Genomic DNA, 15,362 nt, shown 5'->3' on the forward strand with positions numbered 1-15,362 from the left:
AAATAAAAGAACATGACTTTTGTTGTGTATTTAGGTTCAACAATCAAAATCCCGAAAACAACAAACTCATGTAGGAAATATGTATATAACGATTTAACCTATAGAAGACCTCTTCAAATTGAATAAAGATAATAGATTGGATAATTTTAGGGTTCATAATATTGATGAAAATAGAAATCGAAAATACCTACTAAATCAAGAGACGATTATGGCTGCAATGAACTGATAGAATGGAAAAGACAGAGGAGAGGATCACTTATACGAATCCATTAGAGTCTCCAATGAGAGGAGTGAAGAAGAGGATCGGATTAGGGCTTAAGGTTAGAGTTTGAGAAAGGATTCAGCTTATGTCATATAACCCGTTTTGAGATATTCGGGTCATCAAACCCGTAGGATAATACCCACGAAAATCAAGGAATTAACGAGAAGCCTCCATTCACAAATGAAGCAATCTGGTGGCTCTAGAAGAATGGAGAAGCGACGTGAGAGCGACACGTATGATTTTAAGGTAGACAATTATATAGATAGATTTCTAAAATAATAGTACTAATTTCCTTTTTTTTCTAATGACATTAATATCACTTAATAACAACGTATTATATCAATACATATATTTTTTTATATATTCGGAAGTATAATGGATTATCTGCGAAACTACCTAATTTTTCCTTTTATTATTCAGTTTTATGTAATTTGCCAAACCAGAAGTTTCGCATAGAGTCTCTACACTCTCTACAAAACTTCCAGTTCGTGCCTATAAACGGGGTTGTTTTCTTTATTTCATTTAGACGTTTTTCGAAAGATATATTGTGTAACATCCCCAAAATTTTTGATCCAAATATTACAAGTCAATAGAAGAAAAGGGATTAAAAATGAAAAATTTTGACCCTTCGCGATACGCGACGGGCATAGCCAAGGAGGCCATCGCGATGTTCCTTGATGACACATCAACACGTGTCACCCAGAGGTGACACGTGTCACCCGGAGGTGACACGTGGCAGACATCGCCACACGTGGCAGACCACGTGTCAACACGTGGCATAACGTGTCTTAGAAAATGACACGTGTACGCCACGTGGCAGAGGGTGTGTAAGAAAGTGATACGTGTCCGCCACGTGGCGATACGTGGCACTCTCTAAGAAACACGTGTCATCGCGATACGCGATGACCAATAGAAAGGTGCCATCACGTATCGCGATGGGACCAGAATTCAGCTATAAATACGAGGGTGATGGCACATTCATTTTCACACCACTCCACTCTCTCTCTATAAATACGTTCTCTCTCTAGAATTATTCACTCTCTACCTCGGTTTCCGTGTCGCGACCCAACAAATCATAACCTCGTTATCCGCACCATATACCGACGACACCTCGAAGTTCGTACCGACAATCCCGACGACCGGCGCACCTCGTTTTGCTTGCCGACCTCGTAACGCGTGACGGCCTCGTAAACTGTGCCGACCCGACATTCTGCCTCGAAGTACGTGCACGACCCGGCGACCCCCGAACATTGCCTCGATTTGCGTGCCGAGGAGTTGTTTATCAAAATTCTCATTATACGTGCAAGCGTCGAAGTGCTGCCCGAGAATCTAGAAAATAATAAGCCGAACAAGGTAAGAGTTCTGCCCAAATAAAATATTATTATTTCAAAGGCTTAGACCCTAGCCAGGGGTATAGCCTAGACCTTGATCAAATTATAATAATTAAATAAAAATATCTTTATAATTAAGAAATACAAAAACAAAGGCTACAACCAAATATAATTTCTTCTATGGATAAGAAATGCAAGTATTCACATACATGAGAATATAGTGAGAAAAGATAAGCTTTACCCACAAGAGGTATAGTAAAAAACTAGTGTTTCTTTATGATTAAGAAACATGAGATTTTATAAAGGTTATAGATAAATGACGTTTCTTCTTGAAGAAGAAACATATTGTAAACATTTCTTCTTGAAGAAGAAACAAAGTACATGATTGGCAAATAAAGAGAAAGGAATTCATGTCCAAAGTATTTTATGAGCAAATGATCAATCAAGGTTTAAGCTATCAAAACCAGACTAAAGGTCTGTAGCCGGATTAAAAGACGATCCGGGTATTTATATAAACATGTTTTATTATAGGTCAATCATTCATTAATTCACAAAGGTTTTCAAATGAGATCACCACATCATTCACAACAGACAGTCACAGGTGAATACGTTAACTTTTTTAATCAGTCAAAACATATTTATACTCAATGAGACGAACGGGTGTTTGTCTTAACGAGTCAATCAATGTCTACATGAGATCATGTGATCTCTAAAACGTTATAATACAAAGTAGAGAATAAAATCAACTCAGACCGAATACGCATGTGTCTGGATCCATACATAACTGTTAAAGCCCAATCAATCAATCAAAGGCAAGGAAGCCGCAGGCTGCAACAGTCATGACTAGTTCTCTATTCAGGGCCGTTTGGCTCGGAGAATACCGTTATGTGTGTAGGCAGTGGTACATATACCGGAAGTATAAATACTTCCGCTGAGATTGTCAAGAAAACTATGTTTGTATTGTAATCGTCATTCAAAATATTTTATTGAGTTATACGTGTTCACCAGCATATCGCTGACGTATTTTTCCCCCACATTTCAGGAAAACAGATTAGCAGAGGTTGCAAGAAATATAGTCATTCATGGATATAAACGCTCGCAAGGTAGAGATGGCTCAGTTTTAAATTATCAAAATATTATGAACAAGATTTAAACATGATTTATAAATCGAACACTCGGGTATTTATTATCCGAGAAGATTTCAAATAAATTAATTAATATTTTATTATAACCAAAGTCTTCCGCTAAAACAAACCGCAACTCTGATGTATTTACAAAACAGGTACCAACTATTGGTCATACGCTTAGGCCCTAAGCCGGGGTGTGACATATTGTTACTCTGTCGGTTTAGCCTGGTTCATCATTATACTCTTTTTTTCTCATTGCACTTTAGTTGATTGTGGTTTTTGTTGAATTAGGCTATCCGTTGTGGCCCGCCAGCCCAACCATGAGCGGCCTGGAGCGAGCCACATCGGCCAAAAACACCACAACGCCTTCACTTCACCACTTGCCACGAGCGGGTGCCGCGACTCCGGGCGAGCGTGCTCATTTGGGTTTTGCTTTGACTAAAGGAGGACAACTAATGGCTTGGCTCGCGTATGTAAAAATTCAGCAGGCGCAAACAACAACGAGGTGAATTCACAATATAATTGGATGAATTCAGATACTGGATTCAATAACAACACATAATTTTATAAATATTATCCGTGCCCTATTAATGACACCATTTGTTGTCTCGTAGGCTATTAAACCAAATGCCTTTCAATATTTAGCACTTCGTTTTCCAATCTTTATTAACTTTGGATTTATTAGTTGTAAGCTGTTAAGTCAAATGTCTTTAATATTATTGCATTTTTGTTTTACAATCTTTATTAACTTTGGATTTATTAGTTCCCACCACTAACACCCACAAATGTGGAGGTTATATTATAATGAACGTTGTTTTTTCTCTATGTATATTAATGAATGGGAATTATTTATATAAACGAATGTATCAGTGTCGCTAGTAACTTATCCATAAATGTAAATGAAATGAAATATATAAACACGTAAATGAATATACATGATATGTGTTAGACTGTCAGTGTTTGCTCGTTTAATAAAAAAATATTTTTATTTGATCGTCGAATTGTACATGAACGTTTAAAAAAGTTTATTTTCGTTTAGCGACCTAAAAGTAAACAAGTAGGCTAGTTTTGAGAAATAATTAAATAAATAATGTTTTTATAAATATAGATAAAAATTATAAAATAAGCAAGTAGGCTAATTTTGAAAAATAATTAATTAAATAATGTTTTGTTGTAAACCTTGCAAAAAAAGAAATGTTTTGTTGTAAACAGAATTCCCAAAAAAGGAAAGTGGGTCTCTATTTGTGCACCAAAAAGTCAAGAGAAAGTACAAAACTGACCCGTGAATTAAAGAGTATGGAATAACACTGCATTTTAATTTTAAAATATACTCCCTCCGTCCCATTATAAGTGTCTTAGTTTGATTTTTCAAGTCTTTCTTATTTAACTTTGACCGACATTTTTTTTGTGTTATATAATACTTGATATAAAATATACGAATGGATTGAGTTTTAAATGTATTTTGCATTGATATAATTTTCATCAAGTATTATATGACACGAACAAAAATATTTACGGTCAAAGTTGCAAAAGAAAGACTTGAAAAGACAAACTAGGACACTTATAATGGGACGGAGGGAGTAGTTGAACAATGACAAGCAGGGGCGCAGACAACTTCAGGGGAACGGGTTCGGTCAAACTCATACAAAATTTTGTTTTAGTGTTGTATATTAGTGTATTTTGACAACGAACATGTAGAAAATTCAACATCAAACCCGTAGAGTACCCAAATATAAGTGATAAACAATTGGTCAACTGTTTCTCAAAATTTTTCCAAACCCGTATGAAAATTTTCCTGACTACGCCACTGATGACAAGTAGGTTACGAATAGGATTCGAGTTTTAAATTGTTTAAAAAACCCATGCTAAAAACTTAATATTTTAACTTGTCGAACTTACAAGCAAATTCTCCATTAGAATTTAGGAATTTGGATGTTTAATTGGCAATATAATCATTTGGTTTGTCCCCTTGTTCTGAGAAAGCGATGACGAAGGTGACGTCAACAATAGTAGTTGTGGAGGAACAAATTCATTAAGATAGATGTGTCTAAGGATTATCCATTAATCGGTGAAACATCATAACAGACATTAACAATAACAAATTCAAGTATCAAATTATGGCATCATCTTGTTCTAAGGTTTCCATTACATCATGTAAGTTTCATTTCTGTAGATGTCTAACTTGTTGATCACTATCATGGTTTATATTCTACCAATGTTCTTATTAATATGATCAACAATAATGCTCATTTAACATAAATGCAACACATATATGTAAATGTAAGGTGTTACAATTAGATAAACAACAAATATCAATCTATAATTTTGTAGATATAGAAAACCAAACATGTAAAACATGCCTGAAATATTCTTAAATTAATTAGAAAACTAGTATATAGGATGATCATACAAGACAAAAATATAAAGACAATTTCAATAAAAACGACCCCAAATGTGTACTTCCCTTTGTTCTTTGGTCATGGTATGTATTTGTCTTCTTTTTCTCTCCATTAACAAGTACTTTTCCACCATGAATATATTATATCATTCTTCTTTATATATCACATCCTAAAAATTGTGATATCTTATTTTTTATTGATAAACTCAAAAGGCAAAGTCATGACTTACCAACCATGATAAGCAATGTTGGAATATTTTTATGCAAGCTTCAAATCTTTGACAAATATTTAAAACTATTTGAGCTAAATAACAAAAATAGTTATAGAATTTTGATAAACATATTAGTTAATAATGTTTCATAACCTGACCAGTTAAATTTGTTTTTTTAACTTTATGTATATCATTTATGATTGGACATTACTAAAAAAACCAAATAACTCATAATATACTTCTATTAATCATATATACTAGTAAGTTTGTAATTTGCAGGATTTAAACTTTCGACCTTTTTTACACATGAGAGGAACTTTATATAAGTGTAAATACTATACTAAGTTGAAAGTTTAATACAACTATTTTATTATGTTTGTTATAAAATAAAAGAAAACATAGTGTGATAATAATAAGTCTAAGAAAATATATACAATATATTAAAGAAGCAACTTTCTATACCAAAGCCAATTCCCAACTAACGAGAAGCTAGCAAGGGACGGCAACAAAACAAAACATAAACCATTACAAAGGTAAACATTTCCACCTAGACCAATCTAAATCCACATTTTTCAACCTATTTTTTATCCATAAATAACTTAACGTCCTGATGTCACTGAAAATATTATTTATCCTAATGGGTTCGTTTTCAAAAATCATCTTGTTTCGAGCTTTTCAAACACACATATTAAAGAAGCAACTACTGTATTCATATATATATATATATATATATATTTAGTTGTATAATAATCAATTAAGTTGTTGACCAATAGTTAAAGCTTTGAACCTTATCTAAGTGGTCATGGTTCAAATAACACAATTCACATTAATATAATAATAATTCTGGCTATACATTGGTCCTACCCATTTAACCCACCAATCCATAGTCGAACATGTAAATATATCCACTTAAATGGGTTGTTCCCTGGTCAATTGGCCAACCTGATTGATGAATTCATGGATATAAGTATATAACTCATTAATTTTTATATATAAATTACCTTATGTAAACATTTAGAACATTTGATGTGTTTATAGTTGTAAATATGAGTAATAAGATGGAAAAGAACCATGTTTAAAATAATTGTTTTATATTTGTGTGAGTCCGTGAATACACGAGTCGTGTTAGTTAGTTTAATCGGGTGATTTTGATTTCAATCCTCACACATAAGCTTGTAATAGGCTGCCCATACGTAACGAACTTGCAAATCGATTGATGAATGTGAACAACTTAAGTTGCGTACTTGTGTAGGTTGCGATGAAAAGTTGGAGACAACTGATCACCTTTGACAGGTCACTCGTTTACAAAATAGAGTTGAGACCAAGTTAGTAAGCGGTGCTAATCTGATCAGCATGGTCACAATTCGGAAATAGAGATGTTGGAGTAGAACATAAACCGGCTTGACTCAAAAAGATTCACACCTTGTATTTGGCTTATATTTGTAAAACGAGCAACGATAAAGATCTATAATAACAAAGTCTTATTATACAAGAATGATTAAGGATACCAAAATCAAAGCATTCTTGTGGATAATTAAATAAAGGACTAGCTCAGATTTGTAGTGTAATATCAATTTCAACTCTCGCGGTAAGCTTGTCCATTCAGTCGTTTGAACTATTGAGTTCCTAACACCTTGCTAGTTTATCACCTTTTATCAATAATACTGTCTTATTACTGTTAAAAAAAAACAATTTAGCAGATTATTTACATAGATTTAATGGTAATTAAACTATCATACTAAGCCACTGATCATTAAGGGGGGAGGCGACACCCCATGGCTAGCTTCGACCCCATGCGGAAACACTGTCGCCACTTATGAATGTCTTCAAACCCATATGGTAAACATTTGTCACTTAATCAACCTATGTTTATTTTATGTTTAATTTCATTTAGATTAGAAAAAAAAAACAAAAGAATTCTCAGGTACTTGTAAGTATGTGCGACTTGTAATTTTCTGATTTGTGAGTAGTTGAGAGTAAAAATAAGTTAGCAGTACATAATTAGTTGGGCATAGATATCACCTATGACCAGGGGCTTTAGGGGAACGGGTTCGGTCGAACCCGTACAAAATTTTGTTATAGTGTTATATATTAGTGTATTTTGGCATCGAACCCGTAGAAATTTCAACATCGAACCCATAGAAAACCCAAATCTAAGTGAAACAATCAGTTGTCCGCCCTCAAAATTTTCCGAACCCGTAGAAAAAAATTTCTATCTACAGCACTGCCTATGACAACTAGTTGGGCATAGATATCACCCATGACCGCCCCATCTTCTCTTATACATGATTCAAAACCTTACATTTTCTTAAATATCAAGATCCACTATGATATATTATAATCATCATCGTACTAAGTAAATCCACTATGATATATATCTTTATCAAATAGCAAATTAATATGCATAATAATAATTCATTAATTCCTCGTTCTACTTTATAATTAATAGTTGAACCCAATTCATGGGACCAGTGGAGACTAAATAATTTGAAGTCTGGCCCTAGATGTGTCCCTTTGACCAATCACGATATTCGGTAGCTAACTAGATTTACCAAATCACACTTTTAAAACCAAGACTGCACAACACACATGTGAAGCTTCATACAAACGTACGCTAACTTCTAGCTCTATATTTATATGTCCCAACAGTAGACACTTTGACTAGCTACGACTTTATATATATATTTACAATAATTTACTACTCTAATAAAAGAATACTACTATGTGTCACTTGTCACTCTCTCAATCATCCTCACTTTTTTAAACTTATTTTGTTATTTGGATCCCATGTGGGTCATTACCCAACCCAAAATAGCTTTCTTCTTATGCATGTATAAGAGCATTCCAACCCATTCCATATATTTTTCCCTATAATTTAGCTAAAAAACACCATTCCGTAAATTTATCTATCATTTTTTAAAGTTCTTCCACATTCGATTCCCTATTCACATCCAAAAATTAATTCTTTATTATTTTTTTCTCTTTTGTCTTGTTATATAGTAAATGGTGAGTGAGCGATATGTGATATATTATATGGTATGTATAAAAAGTGAGTCCATATATTTAGGGATTTACTTTAGTTGCCATGTAACTCATCCATATAATAGGGAATGGATTGAAGTGGTGATTTTGATGATTTTCTTAAAATTTACCCTATATTATATGGTTTTGACAACTTTAAAGAATGGGTTGAGAATGTTCTAAAGCAAGTGTGTTAATGTTTATTTATTTATTTATTTCTTTTTTTTTTCCTTTTTATATTTTAACGTAATAAATAAAACAATTTAGCTATGGAAAAAAGAACATGCCAAATGAGATAGAAGTTGTCGAAAGATTGCTTTATTATTTTTTTTAGTATTTTCAGGAATATAAAATATAAGACAATTAAAATACTTTCTTTATTTAAAATTTCATTATATACATTGATTACATTCTCATAAATTTCATTATCCATATACTAACCATTTAAATATATTCGTTTGGTTTATTTTGGAAAGCTATAATCATGAAGTTATTTTCTTAGCTATCATATATATAACTAGCTTTTATTCTCTGTAATACGGGATTGTTTTATATTATTCTTTTATAATATTAATATATTTTTTTTGGATTTTAATATTATTTATTGTAAGGAAGTTATTAATATACTTAGGATTTGATGATGAAAGAGTTCACAAATAAATAAGATGTTATAACCCGGTTAAAAGCTATATGGGTTTGGTGAGACCCATGACCCGTTTTTTACTATTAAATTGTTTCTAAATTATAAATAATATCTTAAAAAACGGATATTAATTTTTAGTATATCTCTATTTTAGAGGATTTTCATATCAAATATTTGATGAGATTATTTTTAATATAATGAGATGTTATAACCTGTTTAAAAGGCTATCTGGGTTTGGTGATACCCATACCCGTGAATTCGGTTTAAATGCATGGGAAACATTCATTTACAAATAAAGCAATCTGGTGGCTTGAGAGAATTTAAGGAGGTTTCGCTTATATATATTTAAGATTAAAATTTAATACATAATCTTGTTTTATTATTTATGGTTGGCTTGTACTTGAAAGTACCCATGTTTTCACACGGACATCTATACGTCGGTTTGTCAAGATTTATAGCAGGCATTGACTAAAAATTTTGATTATTGATAAACTAGGTATATTGACCAACACAACCGCAAACGTAGTGTACAAGGAAAAGTTTTCTTATTAGTAAATATTTACGTAATGTTTCTTTAGTAATTCCTATAATTTTAATATAAATTGTAATTTTATTAACAATATATGATAATTGTGTTGTCGTATTTTGATTAACGTTCAAATTTAAAATTTTTATCAATTTCCCGTTTAATACACGGGGCTCAAACTAGTAGCTATATATACACAATATGTATTATATTATTTAACGACATCTACTATACTTTTATTAGTTACTTCAAACAACACCAAATTTAAACTCTGTAGCCTTTGGTAAAAGAAATATACCGTTACCACCGGAGTTTCTCTACTGGACACACAATATATATTATTTCTAGTAATAGTAATATTTATATACATATAAGGGAGACTATGGTACAAATTGATATTAAGTTGCAAAGCGAAGAAAGAAAAAATGGGTTGGCATTTTGGTAATTATGTTGAATAGCGTAATTATAATATACCATAACAATCAACTAGAGTAGTTTTACTACGCTATAATATTTACAATTAGCTTAATAAAAGTACGCTAGTTGTAATATTGTAGTGTATATTTGTTACTCTATTTGGTTTTTTTGATATAGTGTAATTACATTGTTCATACATAATTACCAAATTCCACTTCACTTTTTTCTTCCTTCGCTTCATAAACTTTGCGTCTTAAACTCGATTTGTATATGCCTCCTATACATACACCCTCGTTTAACCTGTCGAGTCTAATCAAATTCAAGGTATGAAATAAATAACTAAACTCCTTTAATAAATAAATAAATAATATATTTCAAATAGAACTTTGCCAAAATGCCCCCATCTTTTTAACTTTCGTAATTTTCGAATAGTATTATACTTAAACATAAGAGGCAAATAGTCATTTCAAAACAGAGTATTTGAATGTCGTTAGTCAATTAGACCAACTGGTTAAAAACTGAAACTCCAGTGACTCAATTGACTAAAAGTTTAACAACTAAACTAAACTAGTTAAAAACTTAAAATGAATAAACCACGTCATTAGTCAATTAGACTCAACTGGATAAAAATCGAAACTCTATTAATTCAACTAGTTTAACAACCAAACTAAAATGGTAAAAATAAATAAACAAAAAGAAGATATTAACTCTTTTCTAATTATTCTACTTATACAAAACTGATTTTGACCAAAAAATCACATATATACATATTCAAAAATATACAAAAAGAAACAAATATATATAATATAACAAATTAATTAATTAAGGTCATCTACCTTTAATGTTGATAGACAAGAAGGTTGGTTTTATGAAGGCGGTAATAAATGCTTACCCAGTCCCCCACTATCCCATTAATGTTCCCACTGCACTAGGCGCGTCTTTCATTTAATTCCACCTCTCAGTAACATTCTCGTCTCTCACAGTCACCAACATTTTAATCTTCACCGTTCGTTGTGTGTATATGTACCACGTGGACATCATCTTCACCGTCTGTTGTACCGTTCTGGTGACAGTAGTGCTTCTGGATCACCACTTCTTAACCGACTAGATGAGAACATGCCTGACTGTCTCATGAATATTGGACTTGCAAATGACTTTTTCCGGCGAGATGATGTACTTTCTGTTTAGATTAAAATCAGTGTTTTAAAATCCGTTTTAGCATATCAGGTCGGTATTTTGAACCCGGTATTTTCTGATGGTTTGTCAGAACATCAAACCGTTGACTTTTAAGTCAACTTTTTTTGATATTTTGCGGAACGTATTTACAAAAAAGATAGTTTTAACCTAGCGATTAAACATTGAAGCAAGTAAAGCGTTTGGATTATTTTTTGAAAATCGAGCGGTTTTGTATTGTTTATTGTGTTATAGATTAACGTTTAGATTACGGAATCATAGATTTTTTTAGGTTAAAGTTTTATGAAATTACAAGGTAAAATATTCAACCTAGTTGAACCTTCATGAAAAACTGGTTAACCGGTTATACAATTTTTTATCCCAACCCGATAAAAGTAAAACACCGGTTTTTAAAACATTTGATTGAATACAAATTAAATTAACATGTTATGTGCAAATCAAGTATTGTAATTATAAATCAAGGAGTTTTGTTGTATGTATAATTGCAATACTTTATTTAGTTAACACGTTTTTTTAATTAGTACGTTAGCTTTCACTATTAAGTACTTGCTACTAATAAAATACTGTATTATATATGTAACATAATGAAATTATGCCATGATATAATTACGAAATTATATTATATAATTATACTATATGATTCGGATTTGCACGATTAGTATGTTTTTTTAGTTTGTACGTTAACTTTTCATAACAAGTATTTGTTGCTAATAAATAAATTATTAACGTGTCCATACCGGTGCTATCAATGAACCCGCCTCGCCGTCGAAAGAACGGCGACTTCATCCCTCGGTAGTACCGAAACGAGAACACTCTGGATTTCGATAACGAACTAAACGGCGACGGCCGCTTGCTCCAGAAGCTCCCGCCCGTTCGCCGACACCGCCATGGCGAACTCGTCGCCGGCTCCATAACTAACCGCTCCGACCCTAAATTACGCTCGAATCCAAACGAGTACGATCGCTTCAACAGGAAGTCTCTCCTGTTTAAACGCTCGTCCGAAAGATTTAGCTGATGATCTAGATTCCTCATAGGAGACACCGGTACCGGTACCGGTAAGGAGAGCGGTACCAGTACCGGTACCGATGTTATCTCGTTAACCGGATCCTGAACCGGAACCGGACGGTGCACGTCCGGTTCCGGTTCAGGATCCGGAACAGGTCCGATGATGTCCGCGTCGAAATTCGGGCGAATTCTGGCGGACATCATCGGACTGAACGGCGATTCGGACCGAAATACACTCGCTCTACACAACGGGCAATTCGCGTGGCACCGAAGCCACACGTCGATACAATCGACGTGAAACGCGTGGTAACAAACCGGAAGTGTACGTACGTAGTCATCATCTTCGAATTCGAGTAGACACACCGCGCATTCATGGACACTGCTTTTCCGCGTGTGGATTGATAACGGAATGGTTTTGATAACAGACTCGTCTAATCCGTACGGAGAGAATTGGTTATTATAACCGTAAGGTGTATTGTTATTATTATTATTATATGTGTCGTCAACGGACTCGATATCACCACCGTTGGATGACGGGACGTATGAGTGGAGCAGGCGTCGACGGCGGTGCCACTGGCGGTAACGGCGGCGGAGGAGGAGGAAGCGGCGGGAGAGTGTACGGGAGTATGCGATTAGGATGAAGGCAGTGGCGATTATTATTACCATGGCGATTAATGGTGGAGTGAAACGTACTGGTGGTTTTGACGGTGAGGTGGTTAGCTTTTGATGAAGAGTATTATTATTATCCGGTGACGGTGACGGAGAAGGTGATGACGTGGCCATGGTGGATATGAATGTGTGTGAAGGTTTTGGTGGGAGGAAATGAAGGTTTGTGTGTGTAATGGTTGACTGAGTGTGTGTGTGTGAAGGTGGGTTTTACTGGTGATTGACACGTCAGCGGGTGTGAATTTAATGACCCACGATAGAAGTTTTTGTTTGGGTGCGATGGTGATGCATATGGATATGGCTAGAGCCTAGAGCCTAGAGGTGCATAAATCAGGAATTCTCACTAATCAAAATCAAAGTATAGCCAACAAAAGTTAAAACCGAGTCTAGGAAGTAATCGATTTCATGTATAGTCGGATATTAGACCGGGTTTTCACCGATTCAATTGATTTTTTTCGGTTTCGGGTAGCGCAGGGTCGAGTTTTGATCGGGTATCGGCGGAACCGGTTCCACCGGGTTCGTGGAACCAGGTATGGCCATTGTTGTATAAATCGTCATGCAGTTGGGTAAAGACTATCGACTAATTTGTTTAAAATTAATATGTAAAATTTTATGTATAGAATTTTATAGTATTTTATATGTAAAATATACATATATATTCTGAATTTTATGTATAGAATTTTAAATTTATATCGACTTTGGATAAATAGAGACTAATCGGCAACAAGTCCCTAGGATAGAGACTAGCGATTAATCGGGATTTTTACAAGATTGTATATGCCTGTGAGATATTAACGATGAACCAGTCTTTTAGTGAATTGTTTGTAAGATATTTAGTAAAAAGTTTGTTTATGTTTTGTTTATTTACTAAATGAAAGAACATGAACACATGTTACGTTCGTAAATGTTCGATTGTGTTGTTTTAATGAAACTTTGGATTAATCGTTTAATTAATCTTTTATATTTGTTCGCCCGTGTTCGTTTATATGTGTTTATTTATGTTTGTTTGTGTTCGTTTACTTTCGTTCATATATGTTTCTCTGTTTATATTTATGTTTAATTGTTTTTTGTTTATGTCCGTTTATGTTTGTGAACTGTTCGTCTAGATTTTTAACAAATGAACATAATAGAACATGAGTATATTCATTTGTCAAACGAATGAACATGAATACATCATTGTCCATTTAAGTTAACGATGAACCAACTGTTTAGCGAATTGTTTGTGAAATATTTGATAGAAAGTTCGTCTATTTAATAAATAAATGAAAGCACGTTTCGTTCGTGAATGTTTGTTTATGTTTATTTTAAATGAAACTTTGGATAGACCATGTATTTAATGTTTTATATTTGTTCATTTGTATTTATCAAAAGTGTTTATTTATATATGTTTATGTTTGTTTGTGTTCGTTTAGTTTTATTCATATATGTCTCTATTTATGTTTAATATTATTATTTATGTTCATTTATATTTATAAAATGTTCATTTAAATTTTTAACAAGCGCACATAAAATAAAACGTGCGTACTCGTTTTTTAAATGATAAAAAATGTATACATTATTGTTCGATTAAGTGTTCGTGTTCGTTTAAAGTTAAAGCAACAAACACGACTATACTTTTGTTTATGTTCATTTGGTTCATTTATACGTGTCAATGTGTATAAAGTTTTTGATGGAAGGAAATGAAGGTTGTAAGGAGAGGAGTGTTTACTGGTAAATGACACGTCAGCATTTGTGAAATTAATGCCCCACGATAGAGGTTTTGTTTGGGTGCAATGCTGATGCATGCTAGTCTATTGTGGTCACGTGCCTAACATTCATCGCAATCTGACTTCTTTATGATATCGTTGGGTTGACTTTAAGGGTATAGAATAGTACGGTTCGGTTAGATGGTGGTAAACTAACTAAGGCCGAGGGGTGCGGAGCGCTAGGAGGGGCGCGAGAAGGCGTTCGATAGCGCCCCGGGGCGCGAGAGCCACACCACCGGGGCGCGAGTGGGGCGCGAGAGGGGCGCGAGAGCGGAAAACGAGGCAGGCGCAAGGGAGGTAGCGCTCGTTATGGGCTGTGGGAAAAGGAAAGAGCCGTTGGGAGGCTTAAATAATTAATAAAAAAATATTTTTTTTTTTAATAAAATCATCTATATATATCACAATACATATCAAACACCAACCATTCTCACATATCAAACTCCAACCATTCTCACATACTACAACCAAAACCAATATCACATACCACACACAAAACCCAAAATCAAGAGCCGTGAGATACACGGGGAGCTTCGACATGAGTTGGTTGAACATTTGTGGGCGAGGAGACCAGATGATCTTGTATTAGATTAGTGTTATTATTAAATATTATTGTTTGTTTAATTTTTAGTATGTTTTTTTTATTATGAATTTTCAAAAAAATGTGTGTTTTTTTAAATAATTTATTGTTTTTTTAATAATACGTTTTTTTAATACATTTATAAAAAAATAAAAAAATAAACCGCTCGCGCCCCCTCTCGCGCCCCTCCACACCATGCCCCGGGGCGCTATCACCACTACCAACACCCATCTTATCA

The 15,362-nt window shown here is 33.6% G+C and overlaps 1 protein-coding gene across 2 annotated transcripts; it reads right to left on the reverse strand.

Moving 5' to 3' along the window:
* Positions 1–6,911: 6,911 nt before the first annotated feature.
* Positions 6,912–13,103, reverse strand: LOC143551054 (RING-H2 finger protein ATL65-like). Of its 2 annotated transcripts, XR_013138433.1 has the most exons (3): positions 11,869–13,103; positions 10,774–11,117; positions 6,912–6,979 (listed from the first exon to the last, which is right to left on the reverse strand). XR_013138433.1 is itself a non-coding variant. In XM_077041578.1 (2 exons), exons 1-2 carry the CDS (start codon positions 12,917–12,919, stop codon positions 10,981–10,983), a joined length of 1,188 nt encoding a protein of 395 aa, XP_076897693.1. In that variant the 5' UTR covers positions 12,920–13,103; the 3' UTR covers positions 10,703–10,980. The 2 variants fall into 2 exon arrangements, 1 of the variants encoding a protein (XP_076897693.1); XM_077041578.1 differs by lacking the exon at positions 6,912–6,979 and having other exon boundaries at positions 10,703–11,117.
* Positions 13,104–15,362: the final 2,259 nt, after the last annotated feature.

Source organism: Bidens hawaiensis, unplaced genomic scaffold (genome assembly GCF_021521415.1).
Source record: "Bidens hawaiensis isolate Kalapana, Puna unplaced genomic scaffold, B.hawaiensis_p1.1 tig00016259_1, whole genome shotgun sequence".
NCBI lineage: Eukaryota > Viridiplantae > Streptophyta > Magnoliopsida > Asterales > Asteraceae > Bidens > Bidens hawaiensis.